This window comes from Prinia subflava, chromosome 24 (assembly GCF_021018805.1).
Source record: "Prinia subflava isolate CZ2003 ecotype Zambia chromosome 24, Cam_Psub_1.2, whole genome shotgun sequence".
Taxonomy (NCBI): domain Eukaryota; kingdom Metazoa; phylum Chordata; class Aves; order Passeriformes; family Cisticolidae; genus Prinia; species Prinia subflava.
In genome coordinates, this window is record NC_086270.1 from 6,603,618 (window position 1) to 6,618,373 (window position 14,756).

The 14,756-nt window shown below is 44.6% G+C and overlaps 1 protein-coding gene across 5 annotated transcripts in view; it reads left to right on the plus strand.

Annotated features, from left to right (window-relative positions):
- Window positions 1-14,756, plus strand: part of LOC134561668 (lethal(3)malignant brain tumor-like protein 3) — a 42,768-nt gene that overhangs the window by 9,750 nt on the left and 18,262 nt on the right. Inside the window, exons 2-12 of one of the 5 annotated variants that reach the window (XM_063418855.1) lie at window positions 767-875; window positions 1,191-1,296; window positions 2,641-2,698; window positions 3,719-3,807; window positions 4,972-5,076; window positions 5,704-5,839; window positions 6,334-6,425; window positions 7,361-7,512; window positions 8,274-8,350; window positions 9,855-9,940; window positions 13,599-13,709. In XM_063418855.1, coding sequence (XP_063274925.1) covers window positions 814-875; window positions 1,191-1,296; window positions 2,641-2,698; window positions 3,719-3,807; window positions 4,972-5,076; window positions 5,704-5,839; window positions 6,334-6,425; window positions 7,361-7,512; window positions 8,274-8,350; window positions 9,855-9,940; window positions 13,599-13,709 — 1,074 coding nt within the window. In that variant the 5' untranslated portion in view covers window positions 767-813. Of the gene's footprint in view, window positions 1-766; window positions 876-1,187; window positions 1,297-2,640; window positions 2,699-3,718; window positions 3,808-4,971; window positions 5,077-5,703; window positions 5,840-6,333; window positions 6,426-7,360; window positions 7,513-8,273; window positions 8,351-9,854; window positions 9,941-13,598; window positions 13,710-14,756 lie in introns of those variants that run through there. The other 4 variants (XM_063418856.1, XM_063418859.1, XM_063418858.1 and 1 more) reach the window with 4 other exon arrangements.

Genomic DNA, 14,756 nt, shown 5'->3' on the forward strand with positions numbered 1-14,756 from the left:
CTCTGAAGTCTGCCATGTATCATTCCTTTTCCAAAGCTGCCCTGAATATGTCTGGATGGGTGTTCTAGTTCTATGTCTGGATTTCCTGTGATGTCCTTAGCAGGCCAGGCTGTGTGTGTGCAGGGCTGTGCTGGAGCAGGGATGGATGTCAAACCCCTCCCTCCTCCCCTTGGTGGCACAGGGAGATGGGGGTGGGGGTTATGGTCAGTTCATCACAGGTTGTTTCTGTTGCTGCTCAGGGAGGGGAGTCAGAGTCCTTCCCTGTTCCAGCAGGGAATTCCTCTCATGGGAGACAGTTTTTCATGAACTTCTCAAAGTGAGTCCATCCCATGAGCAACAGTTCTCCACAAACTGCAGCCATGTGGGTCATTCTTCCCCGAGTTAGCCCTTCAGGCTGTTCAGCATCATTTACTTTGTAAATCACCAGTTTCCTTTGATTAAATTACTCACTGTTTCAGCAGAACTCCCTCACAGATAATATCACGGACTCATTAAGGTTGGAAAACACCTTGAAGATCGTCAGGCCAACCAAGATGTCCCTGAGAGTACTATTGGAGACCAATGCTCCAAAATTAAAACATTACTAATACAAGGGGGGTTTCTCTCCTGAGGTGGTGTGGCAGCACTCAGATGATAGTTACTTCCCTCACAATGGTATACTCAATGTCAGTTAGTGAAAGTTTGTAAAGGACTTTGACCAAGCTCATTGCCCAAAAGCTGTTTTAACATTTTAATTTAATGGTTGTCTTTTTCTTTACTTCTGCAGTGCCCAGACAAGCCGTGCCCTGCTCTGATTCCCCAACCTGTGAGCAAATGGATTGCTTTGAGAATGGAAAGATTTGTACTCAGACAGGCTCCCAGCAGCACAGGGAGAGGTACAGAAATCCAGATTTTTCCCATTTTTTGTTTGAAAGCATTTAATGGGAACATGGTGTTGCTGTGAGTAGAATGAACATTTCAGACCAAGTGTTACAGTTCTATATCCAGGAATTCCTGCAGACACCTTTCATTTCTTCAGGTCATCAGTCCAGGCCTCCTCATTCCAAGAGGTTCAGAGACACTGGGAACAGTGCAGGAGTAATGTTGCACTTCTAGTTTGATACTGTTTTTAATTTTGGATGTTTAATGCTATCAGAGACATTCCAGATGATTTCAGAAACAGGAAATAATGGCAGTCTTACTACCAGCAGTGGCTGTCAGGTGACTGAGGCTGGCAGACCTGTCAGACGTCTCCGGAGGAAGAGAAGATTGCCTCTGGATTCAGAGGATGAGGAGGAAAACACATATGAGGATGAGGTAAATGAGGCTGTTTGTACTTCCTTTAAAGAGAGCTGTGAAAAGCAGGGGCAGTTGTCTCAGAGTTCCTTGTGCACTGCAAACTGTTCTGAGGGAGGTTGTTCTGCACCCAGGGAATGGTCTGGGTCTGATCCTGATTTACATTAGTGATGGGAATATCGGTTCTGAGGAGTCACAGGAGTGAATGAATAGCTCAGGTGAAGTGAAAGTCAGGAGTTCACAGTAATAACATCACATGTCTCCAGAATAACTACACTCAAATACTGTTGTGTGATATTGAAGATCAAGCCACAGGGTTTGTTTGGGTTTTACTACATACTTGCACATATTCTCACTGCACCACCAGAAACCTGGAGCAGTGGTGCATAAACAGCAGTACCTCAGTCCTGAGCTGATCTTTCCTTCAGTTTCCTGCAGCCCCTAACTCCCTCCCAGGGCCCTTTGTGCCCCTCTGTGCTCTGCTCCTGCCCCTCAGTGCCTCTCTGAGCCATTTTATGTTTATTCACATAATGCAGGGTTCCGTAGGGCAGAACAGGGGTAGGTGTTTGTGGGCAATAAAGCTGCAGCCTCTGCTGTCATGAGCAGTTTAATTCATCGTCTTGCTCAGCTTTTCTCTGGGATGTGGGTGAGATGGGATGGATGTTTTCAGAAGTCCTTGCAGTCTCTCTCTTCCCCATTCTCCTCATCCTCGTTAGAAACTGCCCCTTGGTCCCTTCTGGGGAATGTTTGGCAGGCAGTTTTGTATTGCCAGGTTTAGGTTTGCTCTGAGAAATGACAGCCTGGGAGGAATCCAACTGAGTTTGCAAACACACAGGAGAAACAGGAGTGACAGTTGGGCTTGGAGTGTGACACAGGGAGACCACATTGTCTGGGGTACTCATCTGTGGCAGGAGTTATTTGAGGCTTCTGCTTCCTTCAGGGCTTCATAAATTCCTTTTTTTCCCCTGTATCCATTTCCTGGCATAGATGGACGTAAGAAAGGAAAAGGAAAAATAAATGTTCCAGTGAGGCTGCTGGCGTGCGCAGCAAATCCTGCATTGCAGAAAGCAAATACTCTGTATTATAATGGAGATTTTGGTCCTGTGCTGCTCTTTAGCAGCCACATTTAAATGAACTTCAGTAGCATATATTAAGTAACTTGTAAAGCACTTTGGGATACCAAGATCAGCATTATTTTTGTAACATTCCCTCCAGATGTTCTTTCAGGGTTGTTCAAGAGACAGCAATGCTGGCTAATAGTTCTTTTAGTTACCTGTTACATCCATGTTGTACCTGCATTGTGAGATGATCAGACAGAGGGAAAAACAATCTTGCTAAACTTCTTTTTAACGTATCTGTGTCTAGGAGAAGAATAAATCAAATAATATGAAAAGCCGCAGAAACACTAAACCAATAAAACAAGGTGAGCTAAGCTCATAGTATCTTTTCTGTAATGTTTATAGATTTTTTTAGTAGCTATTATAAAGTGAATAATAATAAACAGAAGAGGAAAGGACAGGAGAGCTCATTTCACATTCAGAACAGCTTATTAGGTACATAACCCTCTTACCACAGTCAGCTTCAGAGGTGTATTAGCAGGAATATTCTGGATTTGCCTGCATGATGGGCTCAGGGTAAGGACCTGGAAGGAGTCAGCTTCATCCAGGGCTCACTGAAGACAGTAAGAATCCTTTTTCCATTGACTTTGGAGAGCTTCAGCCACAGCCTACAGTGTTAAGTAAAAATAAATTGTAAATAATGTGATTGATTGTAGACTACGAGTTAAGTATATTACATACCTTAAATCAGTCAGTATGTAACTTGGGGAAGAGTTTTAATATACATTTAGAATGTAATTTTCTGTGTGTATGACTGTGGTTCTACCAGAATGAATCCAAGTTGTTTTCATCATCTGGGAGCTGCCTCTCTAGTAGATGCATTGTGTTATTAGGAGGTTATAAATATATGTGTATATATGTATATGTACATATATATGTATATAAAAAAAAATATTGTGAACTGAGCAAAAAATCACTTGGTTTTTCATTTGTTTTATTTTACCTGCAGTTATATGCCTCTCTGGGCTGCCTGTTAGTTTATATTTAACCCCTTATTGCTTTGTAAAATGTCAGGAGGAGGAATTAATTCCCACAGTTTTAAGATATTCTGTCTTGTCTAGACTTGCCAGAAGTCCAGGTGCCACAGTTCATTTGATTTGTGATACAATAAATGTTCATTTCCTGAGGGATGAGCATGGTTTTCCTATTGCTGGAATTCCTACCTTTCCTCAAAAGTTGAGTAACACTGCCTCTTCTGGGGTGCCACAGCAAACATGGGAGGAGAAGGAGAAGAGGGGAGGAGAAGCAGAGCAGGAGGCATCAGAGAGAAGCATTCATTTTCTCTCATTTCTCTCAATGTTCATTTCATTGTTTTTGATAACTAGTGCTTCCTGGAAAGAAGAAGGTATGGAACTGGTCTTCCTACTTGGAAGAGGAACAGATGCCAGCTGCTCCCCAAAAGCTGTTCAGAGAGGTTGGCAGCTTTTTTCATTCTTGCTGTTTTTCTCAGGCAACACCATAAGGTTACTGGCAGTCACAGGATTACTGGCTCGGTGGAGGTCGGACTGGAGACCACCCTTAAGCCAGCACTTGTATTTCTGAATTGTTTTGGTCCAAGCAGGCAGGAAATGTTTGTTTTCTGCACAGAGAAACTGTCATTTTTCCCTGGGAGTCTTGTCCCAAACCAGGGTGTAAAAAATGCTGGTTGAATCTCACAAATGAGCAGCAGCTGTTCGGATCTGCTCTGGACATGAAGCTGTTAGGCAGCTTCCCAGGATGGCTGGAGAGGGACAGCTAACGTGTGCCACATGTGCTGTGTGGTACAGAGCCCTCGCAGCCTGTCACCTGGGTCCCTGGCTCAGGAAATGGTGTGGCTTCACTCCCTGCGTGCCAGGAGGGGGGGTGGGCGCTGTGCCAGTCACACGGAGGTGCCAGAGGCTGAGTTCAGCCTTGGTAAAGCTGCCTCTGCACTCCAGTTAAATATGCAGCTCCCAGTGAGCTCTTCAGAGCCCAGGGCTCTTGGTCCTTCCAGAGAGAGCTTAAAAGGAAGGAAGGTCCAGTCTTGCACTGGGTCATTTGCAATCCCAGTTCAGGGTGCTTTTAAACTTCTCCTGTATTTCAGCTGTTTCGCTTGGATTAAGACTGCAGATAAATGAAAAACACAAATGTTTTCTGGAATAACTGTAAAACCAAGCTGCAGATAAAGCCTGCTTTGTCCCTTTCACCATTTGAAGATGACAAGTTACCTTTGGGGAGAGTCTGGACTGACACAAACTGATTATAGCTTTCCCAGCTCTTCCATTCTGCATTGAGCTGGGAAGGGGATTCTTTCATGTTTGAGAAGAGCTCATTTCTGCATCTGCTCAAAGACGTGTTCATAGCTAATTGCAACAGTTCAGTGCTTTTGAGAGAATAATTAGAGTAACGAGTAAATGTGAAATATGGTGATGGTGCCGTTACTGATCCCTGAGCCTGCACCTGTCTGTTGGAGCCACAATCACTTGGGGTGGGATTTTCTTCTCTGAGTTGAACATTTGAAGCCTGAAATATAAAAATTTGAAGCCTTAAGTATGTTACTGCTCTGCAATAGATTTTGTCTTTAGGAATTAAAAACAAATATTTCTCCCCCCCCTCACAGTATCAATCATTCCCACAAGGCCGAAATGGATTTAAAGTTGGAATGAAGTTGGAAGGGGTGGATCCTGAACACCCCTCTCGATTCTGTGTTCTCACAGTGGCTGAGGTAGTTGCTTTTCTTGTCTTTGATTCCAAAAGTCCCACGTACATCTAGAATTTTTTTTCAATAAAAAGTAGAAACATAAGGGTAATAATGCTTTAGTTAATTGAGTAATGGTAGGAGTTCAAGGTGACAGTGAAGGAGTGATGTTACATGATTAAGGATCTTTGCCTGAAATCCTACTGGCAGAATTTTGCACTGGTAACTGAGAACAGCAAACCTATCAATTGCCTGCAGTGAACAAGTATGAAAAAGAACAATGTCATGAGGCCCCAGGACTTAGTAAATATAAACAAGATAGAATGTTTTTACGCAGCTTCAGCTATGTGAAATCTGGGTTGGTCTGGTATAGGCATAAATGTTCTGGGGCTGCTTTTGTACCCCAGGAATGTGTGCCTGGCATGGAGCAGGAGCTCAGGGAGGTTCCAATGACCAGTTGTAGTTCCAGCTGTTTGAAGTGGGGAAAAAGGAGCATGGAAGAGCGAATGAGTTAAAATACAACCAGAGTTTCTGAGCAGTAAATGAGATCCTAAGTTACTTTCTCTGTGAGTGCAAATACGAGGGAGTGTTTTATTGGTGATTTTCTTTCTCCTTTGTGGCCCTTGGTGATAAGCAGAACTTCTCTCCTTGTAGGTCCAGGGGTACAGGATGCGACTGCACTTTGATGGTTACCCAGAGTGCTACGACTTCTGGGCTAATGCTGATTCCTCAGACATCCATCCCGTGGGCTGGTGTGAGAAAACAAGCCATAAGCTGCTCCCTCCTAAAGGTATAACAGAAAATAGAGCAATGTACAAGAAACCATAAATACTACTAAGAACTAGATGTCCTGGCTTGGCATATTTCATTTTTAGTGTGATTTCATCATGGAACTCTATCTGAGGGGCTAAAGGGAAGAGGTTTAACTAACACAGTGACTCACAAAAGAGCAAAATAGCTTCTCTGTAATATTCCCAAAGACTGACGTTGTTAGTTACAGTAGAAACTCTGGATTGGATGTGTCTCTGTGCTTCAGAACTTGCTTCTTTCCTGCGTTCAGGTCTTTCCTGCATTTGATTTCCTAGAAACATTTGAAGGTTGAGATTAATGGTTGTCCATTATGGTGAAAAAGAGAGAGCTGGTTTAGCTGAAATGCACAGCCCCTGGAGATCACAGCAGGGCAGTTATCATGCAAAGTTCGTATTCTTTCCAGGTAATTTCCATTTCTGAAAAACCCACCAGAATGTACCAGGGGGTGTAAAGCATTTTTTTCTCTTTTCCTAGGTTTCAAGGAGGGAGAATTTAATTGGACTTCCTATCTGAAGAACTGCAAAGCTCAAGCAGCTCCAAAAAGCCTTTTTAAGACCCTCAGTAGTGTAAGTGGTGCTATGGAATAGAAGGGGTTTCAATAGGTCTGGTGCTAAGTGAGTTTTCACCAGAATATTTATGTGGTTTTAATACACTCATGTCAGAGGTACAACCACGGTACAGTCAGAGGCAAACTACTTCCTACTGTGTTTTATTTTTAAGACAACTAGAATAATATTTCTTCCTTTCCCCAGTCACTGACTTTCCAGATAAAGAATTTGGATTTCCCTTCCTCCTTAATGCTGGAGGAAAAGATTTACTGAACCATTTATAAAATATATTACAATTGTCTGTTTTACGGTGCCCCTACAGTCGAGATATTTGTGTCACTTTCCTCTAATTTAATAATTTCCAAAATAATTTCTGGTTTGCAGCAGCGTGCTTGTGCGGGATTCATTATGGGGTTGTGGATCTTGAGCATTTGTCATCCTTCCCAACTGTTGCTTTCTCAGTGGTGGTTAACCTCAGTTCCCCTGAAATCTTCCATCCCATTTCATGTTACTGGGATGACACAAAGCCCACAGGCTGGTGGACTAGAAGCTGCACATGGACAATCACTGAGTCCAGGAGGATCAAGGCCCAGCTCTGCCCTGCTTCCCACTCAGTCACTTCATCCACTTGAAGACTTTCCTAGCTTTTCCACCAGTAAAACAGGATGTGCAATGCCCATTATCCTCAGCAAATCACTGCAGGATGTCTCAGCCTGGGAGTCTGCAGTGGTGGATGTACCTAGAAATGCTGGGTTTTTAGCCACATTAGCTCTTTTTCCGTCATAGTAACAGTCATTGCCAGTACTCATGGAAATGCTGTCTGCAAACCTCTTGGTAGTCACTGTAGTGTGTTTGGTCTGTGGGTTTTGGGGTCAAAGGAGTTTATAAGGGGGATTTCAATGGCTTGACCAAGAACGTGGCTGATTTCCCTTTCCTGGTGTCCCGTTCCTCAGCCTGTCACACCTTCTGGGTTTCGTCTGGGAATGAAACTGGAGGCCGTGGACAAGAAGAACCCATCGCTGGTTTGTGTCGCCACCATCACGGACATGGTGGAAAACCGGCTGCTGATCCATTTTGACAACTGGGATGAGAGCTACGACTACTGGTAAAAGATTCTGTTTCTGATACATGTCTGCAGGTAGACTGGCTTTGCTTTAAATGCAGGCCCTAAAGTTGGGATCTTATATCAGCTGTCAGGCATCTGAACTTGAGGTTTTCACAAAGAGCCAGTTCCCCAGTAGTTCCTTTCCAGTTTGGGTGCTGGGCAGCTCAGTGCAGAACCAGTGGGAATGGCCTGAGCTGTCTGGGAAGCATTGGAGGTAAGAAAACTCCTTATGGTGCCTGAAGGGGCTCCAGGAGAGCTGGAGGTGGCCTTTGGAAAAGGGACAGAGTGACAGGACAAGGGGAGTGGCTTCCCACTGCCAGAGGGTGGGGTTAGATGGGAGATTGGGAAAGAATTATTCCCTGGGAGGGTGGGGAGGCCCTGGCCCAGGGTGCCCAGAGCAGCTGTGGCTGCCCCTGGGTCCCTGGCAGTGCCCAAGCCCAGGCTGGATGGGGTTTGGAACAGCCTGGGATAGTGGAAGGTGTCCCTGCCCATGGCAGGGAGTGGAATGGATGGGCTTTAAGATCCTTTCCAACCAAACCATTGCAAGATTTACATCGTATTTCCCTTTCTTTTGGGACAGCTTGAATGCCTTGAAAACCCGTGTTACACATTCTAACAAGGCAGTGCTTGTCGTCTACCCAGTGATCACACCCACTGAAAGCATCTGCTCACCCAGCAAAGGCCTATCAGACAGCATTTGAAATTCTGCCTTTCTTTTTGCTTTCCATCTGACTGGTGCCAATTTTCCCTCTTTGATTCAGGTGTGAAACGAGCAGCCCATATATCCGTCCTGTCGGCTACTGCCAAGAAACTGGAATCCCACTGACAACACCACCTGGTAGGTTGCAAGTGAGGCTTATTTCCTGTCTCAGCCAAAAAACCTGCAAGCTATCTTCCACATAATTACATATTTGCAAGTTCCAGGTTCACTTCAGAACTCTTTACTGCTTGAACAATATTATTTTTCCTACTTTTTGCCATTGCAATCTATGTTGTTTCATAGTTCTTTGAAGAAGTGGAATGGGGTTTGGTGATTTATAATTGAATTTGATTTTAGAAGGAAAAAAATGAGAAGGATTTTCAGCATTTCCTTGAAGGTGAGCTGGGAGAAAAAGGGATCCTGTACCATGATTTCCTAGACGGAATTTCTGGAATCACAGAATACTCTAGGTTGGAAGGACCCACAAGAATTATTGAGTCCAACCCTTACGTGAATGGCCCATACAGGGATGGAACTACAGCCTTGGCATTGTTAGCACCATGCTCTAATGATTTCCTAGATGGAATTTCTCGAAATGAAGGAGTAACTGAATCCACATCTCTTTCTGCTGCACTGGAATTTGGTAAATGAAGAGAATGTTGGCAACTAAGAGAGGACAGAACGTACAGGGAAACCAGTGTTGTTTTCAGGCCTTGGAAGTGCTCATTCACCTTAAAAATAGCAAACATAAAAAAATTAAGCCTGGCATTTGTCAGACTGACAGCCCTGGAGCAAGAATTCCTGTATTTGCTGTGTTCCAGGTTCAGTGGAGCAGGAAGCACTGTCTGGTCCCTCTGCATGGGTGAAATTGCCTCAGTGTCTTCACTGTAGATGTAGAAGGGGTTGGGAACATTCCCTCTCAGCAGCAACACCTCTGTCCATGCCCCTGCAAAGTTCAGCAGGGCTGGGCTCTGCAGTTCTCTGCTCATATCAGGATTTCCTGTGCTCCCAACTGCAGCCAGTGCTGGTCTCTCTGCTGAGGGACTTAAATGCAGAAGTTTGCAGACTGTGTTCTGCATTTAGTCACTGCACCCTCCTGCCAAAAGGAACCCATCCTGGGGGTAAAAATTACTGAAATAGAAAAAAAGTAGAGCAGTTTCTTAAATTTAATTGCCAGGGAGAGACATCCCACTGTTGTTACAGCAGCACACCCATGGAGCCTTTTCTCTCCAGGCTGCTGGGTTTACTCAGCCTGGGTGAACAGGCAGCAGTAGAGGAGAAGGTTCTACAGTCTTACAGACACTCACACATAGAGTAGTTAATAAAACAGGAAATTAATTCAGTGATGCCATTGCACATCACAGAATCCTCTGACTTGCTCATAATTGGAGTTTTCTCTAGAGAATAGGAACTGATTAAGCTGTGCAGAAATGAACTCACCAGAGTTCAAGCCCAGTGTAAAACTGGGGAACTGGCAGAGCTGCTGTGGGTGCTGGAGGTGGAGGGTAGGAGCAAACAGGCCACTTTCCAGCATCATCCATTGTAAGTGCTAATCACAGTGTCATGGAGATGCCTTTTTGCTGTTTGTAACCGTAAATGTGGGGGGGTTTCTTATAGAAATGTTAATTCTCTGTTTTTTCAGGACACAGGGATTCCAAAACCTTCTCATGGGAGAAATACTTGGAAGAAACTAATTCCCAAGCAGCCCCAGCAAGAGCCTTTAAACTGGTGGGTAATTCTCTTATGATTGTTCCTCTCAGGTGGTGTTATCCACCCTTGTTTTGCTAGAGGCTTTATCTGAGCATGGTTCACCCTGGTCTGTGCCAGGAGGGTGAAACTGTGGTTTACTTTAAGGTTAAGATCATCTCAGTGCTGCTAAATCAAAAACATATGGCAAAATACAAGATTTTTTTTTTTTTTTTTTTTTTTTTTTTTTTTTTTTTTTTTTTTTTTTTTTTTTATACTGTGGAAAGCTGTCTTGGAAAGGATTTTTGACTAAATATCTTCAGTGGCTCCATTAGCAGATTTAAGGGCAGAGCCTTCAGCCTACACAGGTAACTGGCTTCCAGAGGTATGTGGAAGAACCTCACAGAGGGCACAGAGAGGAGAAAGATTGCAGTCATCTGGTGTCCCCTGTACATGAAGCTTTTAAAACCTTTCAAGAATACACCTTGCAGTTGTACAAATCTGTATTTCCCTGGCTGGTGAGGCTGGAATTAAGGTAGAGAAGTTCATATCAAGGAGTTCATATCAAGAAGTTCTATACGTGTGCTGATAGAGATCTTAGTCTTTCTGGGGAGGAGCCAGCTGTGCCCTCCACAGAAATGAATGTATTAACAGATGAAACCAAACCCCTGGGTGCTCTAAGGCCATCCTGCAGACTCAGTGTGAAGGTGCTTTTCTCAACCTTGGAAATAGGAGCTTTTGTTTCTTTCATTGCACTTCAGTGTGTTTATCTGGAATCTCACTGTGATCAGAAACAAACCAAAAACCTTTAAAATAACTGTACTTTTAATATTTTTTTCCTTCACACTGCTGGCTCACCTTGCTAAACTTTGCAATAAGTTTAAAAACTCTTCCACGCCATCATAACGCTTGTCTTGGTTCCTTTTTCTGAAGTGTGAGTTGCAGGTTAATACTTGCTGCCCTCCTGTGTATTTTTGTGGAAAGGTCTTTGGGGCTGAGGAAGGAAAAGCAATCAGGAAGGCCTCAGATAAGAGTGGCAAAAATCCAGCCAGACAGGTTTGATAATTGCCAGATTTCAGCAGGTGTCCACGTGAGGTTGGTGCAGGCTGCAGGGTGGTGTTAGGGAGGTGGGAGAGGTTTTTGCCTCTTCAGAGAACTGTAAGGCTTTAACTGGAGTTATCTCCAGCACTGTCAAACTCCAAGACATCCCTGGGATTGAGGTTTAGCTGGGAAGCACCTTGGAGCCTGTCAGTGGGACACAGTTTTTGCCCCCAAGGGTAGACTAAGCTTTTTTGAGCCACACCCCTCAAATCCCAATAGAGCTGGAAAATGTGAACTTAAAATTCCCAGTCCAAATCCTCTGTAAGATCTGACATTGAGGCTTCTTCCCTCAAATTTTCAGGGTCTAAAGTGTGGTGAGAAATGTCATCTGAACATAAGAGGGCTTTGCCCAGGACAGGGAGCCTGTTCAGTACTGAGAACTCCCTTCTTTGGATTCTTCCAAAGTGAAGTGTCTTCCCAAGGGGGATGCAGCTGCCTTGTCTGCCTCCTTTCCTGTTTTCCAGACATTTCTGCAGTCATTGTTCTGATCCTTCAGGTGTCAGGCTTTGAGAGAAGAGTAGAAGGACTAATTCTGGCTCTCATGAAACTCCAGAGTGCAAATTAGCATCTAAAACCGTGTTTCAAAAATGAGACAGAAAAGAAAAGGTATTTGATATATAAGCAGTTGATAGAACTCTTTCAAGCTCAAACTGCGTTATTTTTCTGGCTTGGTTGGACTGAAGTGCAAATAAATAGCAAAGCTATTGATTTTTTAAAAATTATTATTATTATTCCAGCTAGCAATTACAGGAAATCAGTACATAAAAATGTGGGTTGAAAGCCAGAACAGGCATTTCTCACTGAATTAGCTTTTAACAATTTTAAAGAGCTTTCTTATGTAGTCTGGAGACACAGGTCATCAGCACAAATAGCAGATCTTGGGTCTGGATTTCTGCCCTCTCCACCCAAAAACTCAGGAGACAGCTCCAATGTAAGTATTGTTATTTCAGCCCATCCTCTTGGGCTGGCAATTCCAAAACATTCATAAGCTATTGCCAAAAGGGCAGCAACACTTCAGCAGGGCTTAGGCAAAGAGCCTGGCTCCTCTTCTGGGCAGGATTTGGACCTTGGGCACTCAGCTCCTTCTTCAGGGAGGACAGACAAGGTTGGCTGGTTCAATAAGATGCTCTTGAAAATAAAAGCAGTTTAGATTGTCTGTTTTGTGGTCTGTCCAGTGTCTGACAGCCCACTGAGAGATGTCTGTGTCTGGGTGAAGTGACCAAAAAGGAACTTCAGGTGTGGAGTTAACCCCTCAGCTCAGGAGTGCATCTTTTTCCTGCCCCCTGCCACTGGCAGTAAAAGGGGTAAAGAAGGCTGGGATTGAAGAGTGATTTTAATCATTTCATTAACCTGGTCATACTCAAATAGACAATTTATCATTTCTTGCTAAAATCCTGACCTCTGTGTGCAGAAGTGAAGAGAGACATGTTTTGAATGAGCATCCATAACCCCCCACTGAGGAGGTCAGAGGAGGAATTTGCAGTCAGATAAATGGAAAAATTGGTAAAAGCTGTCTGTTGCATAGAGGTTACGTAGGGTGCTGCAAAGAGCACACACCAGGTCAAAAGACATTCTGGAGTTCTCCCAAAGTCTTCAGGGTTTGAGGAAAGGGTGAGTGAGTCTCTGCAGGGGAAGGCTCTGGGGCCAGAGCTGCTGTGAGTCCCAGCATGGTTCCTAGCAGTTGTTCACAAGCAGCACATTACACATAATCTGTGTAATGAGGGTAGCTGTGAGAGGCAGGAGCTGGAGCTGATGCCGGGGAGGATGTAGGGTAGTGAAGAGAGGCTTCACCCAATGGCATATTCAGAGTGAAAAATAGGGAACTGGCCACTGTCCTTGCTGATGTGACATCACAGAATAGTCAGGTTGGAAGAGAGGCTGGAGATCATCCATTCCAACCCCCTGCCAAGGCAGAGTCCCCTGGAGCAGGTGACACAGGTGGGTTTGGAATTGTACATCCAGGTGAGTTTGGAATGTCACCAGAGAAGGAGACTCCACACCCTCCCTGGCCAGCTGTTCCAGTGTTCTGCCACCATCCATGGAACATTCTTCCTCATGTTAAGGTGGAACTTCCTGCGTTTTAGTTCAGGGCAGTTGCTCCTTTTCCTGTCACTGGGCCCTGCTGGAGAGTTTGGCCCATCCTCTTACACCTGCCCTGGCGATATTCAGGTTACTGCTGAGGCCTCTCACCTCTGTCTGCTCTTCTAGAGAAGGCCATGTCCCTGCTGTGTGGGATGTGTGCTGTCAGGCTGGGGAAGCTGTGTCAGTGGAGCTGCTTGTGGTGGTCCCTGGCCTTGTGTCCGTCAGGGAAGGGTCTCTTGTCCTGGCTGGGACAGCTCCTCTGTGCTGAACAACCTCAGGCTGCCTCTCCAGCAGTTTGAGGCTGCTGACATACAGTCAGCTCAGTTCTCGTGGGAACTCTGATTTTAACCTCTTGGAAGCTCTGATTTTAGCCTCTTAGCAGTCTGCCATGTGAGATAACCCGAAGCTCCAAAGGCAGCTAGGGATGGATGGAAACTTGATCACATTTCATTCAGAGCAGGTACCACCTCTGAGCTCCAAGGCTTTTTAGCATTCTGCTTACAACTCTCTCTTCCAGCGTCCTCCTCACGGGTTCCAGATTAATATGAAGTTAGAGGCTGTGGACAGACGAAATCCCATCTTGATAAGAGTGGCAACAATCGTTGATAAAGACAACCATCGTGTTAAGGTATGACCTTGCTCCCAAGTGGAGAGCCTGTGCTGAGAACCCCGGGATGGGCAGCTCAGGGAAAACACCCCTTGGGAATGAGGAGCAGCAAACAATATCCTGGCAGCTGCTGTGGCCTCCAGGCCTGCTCAGCTGGAAATGGTTCCTGTTTTTTTGTTGTGCTGAAATCTGATGGAATTGGCCTGGTGTTAGTTACTGTTCTAATGTAACTGTTTTGAACTAATACTTGACAGTGTGATGTCCCATTTCTTGGCATTTTCCATGCAATCTCCGTGACTGATGGCAGCATGAGTGTTCTTCTGGGGAAGCTGCCTGACTGGGGTTTTTTCCTACTAGGAAAGGAAAACTCAAAGCAGTTTAAACCCTGGTACATGTGGGAAGCAGTGTTATTCTCCATAAATGTCACATAAATGCATTTTAACCTAGTCTTTTCATGAAAGTAGAAGTTGCCCAAATAATCAGTTGTGCTTTGGCTTCTGAGGAACTAAGTGTGAGCCAGCTAAAGTGCAGGCTGCACTGGTGGAGACTGCATGGCCACAGGTCTCCTTCCCAAAGGATGATTACATGGGCAGGAGTGGAGCTCACTTCCCATTACCTGGTTGATTCTGAATTTCTTTGCTGTGAACAAAAGCCAATAATGGCATGATACTTAATTTGTTCATTGAAACTTGGCTGCATGAACAACAAAGTAGCCTTTAAACTGCAGTGATCCTCAGTCTCTGTTAACCTGACCTGGATCTGAGCTACTACCAAGTCTCTTCATCCAGCAGAAAATTGCAGCTTGTTCACTGCAAAACCCACCAAACTTGTTGGCTTTTATAATGTTTTGGGATCCACAGAAAGCAAAACAAATAAGTGTTTGTGTTTGCATAGCTTTGGACTTTGTGTGTTAGAGCACCCCACGATCTGTGGGGTGACAGACTGTGTCACCAGAACCTGGTTATTCTGTGAAAGACAGATGCAGGAAAACAAAGAGTCAGACTGAGCCAGGAGATGATTGTGCCTGACTGAAAGATTGATCTGAAAGATTGAATGAATCAGCCCCAA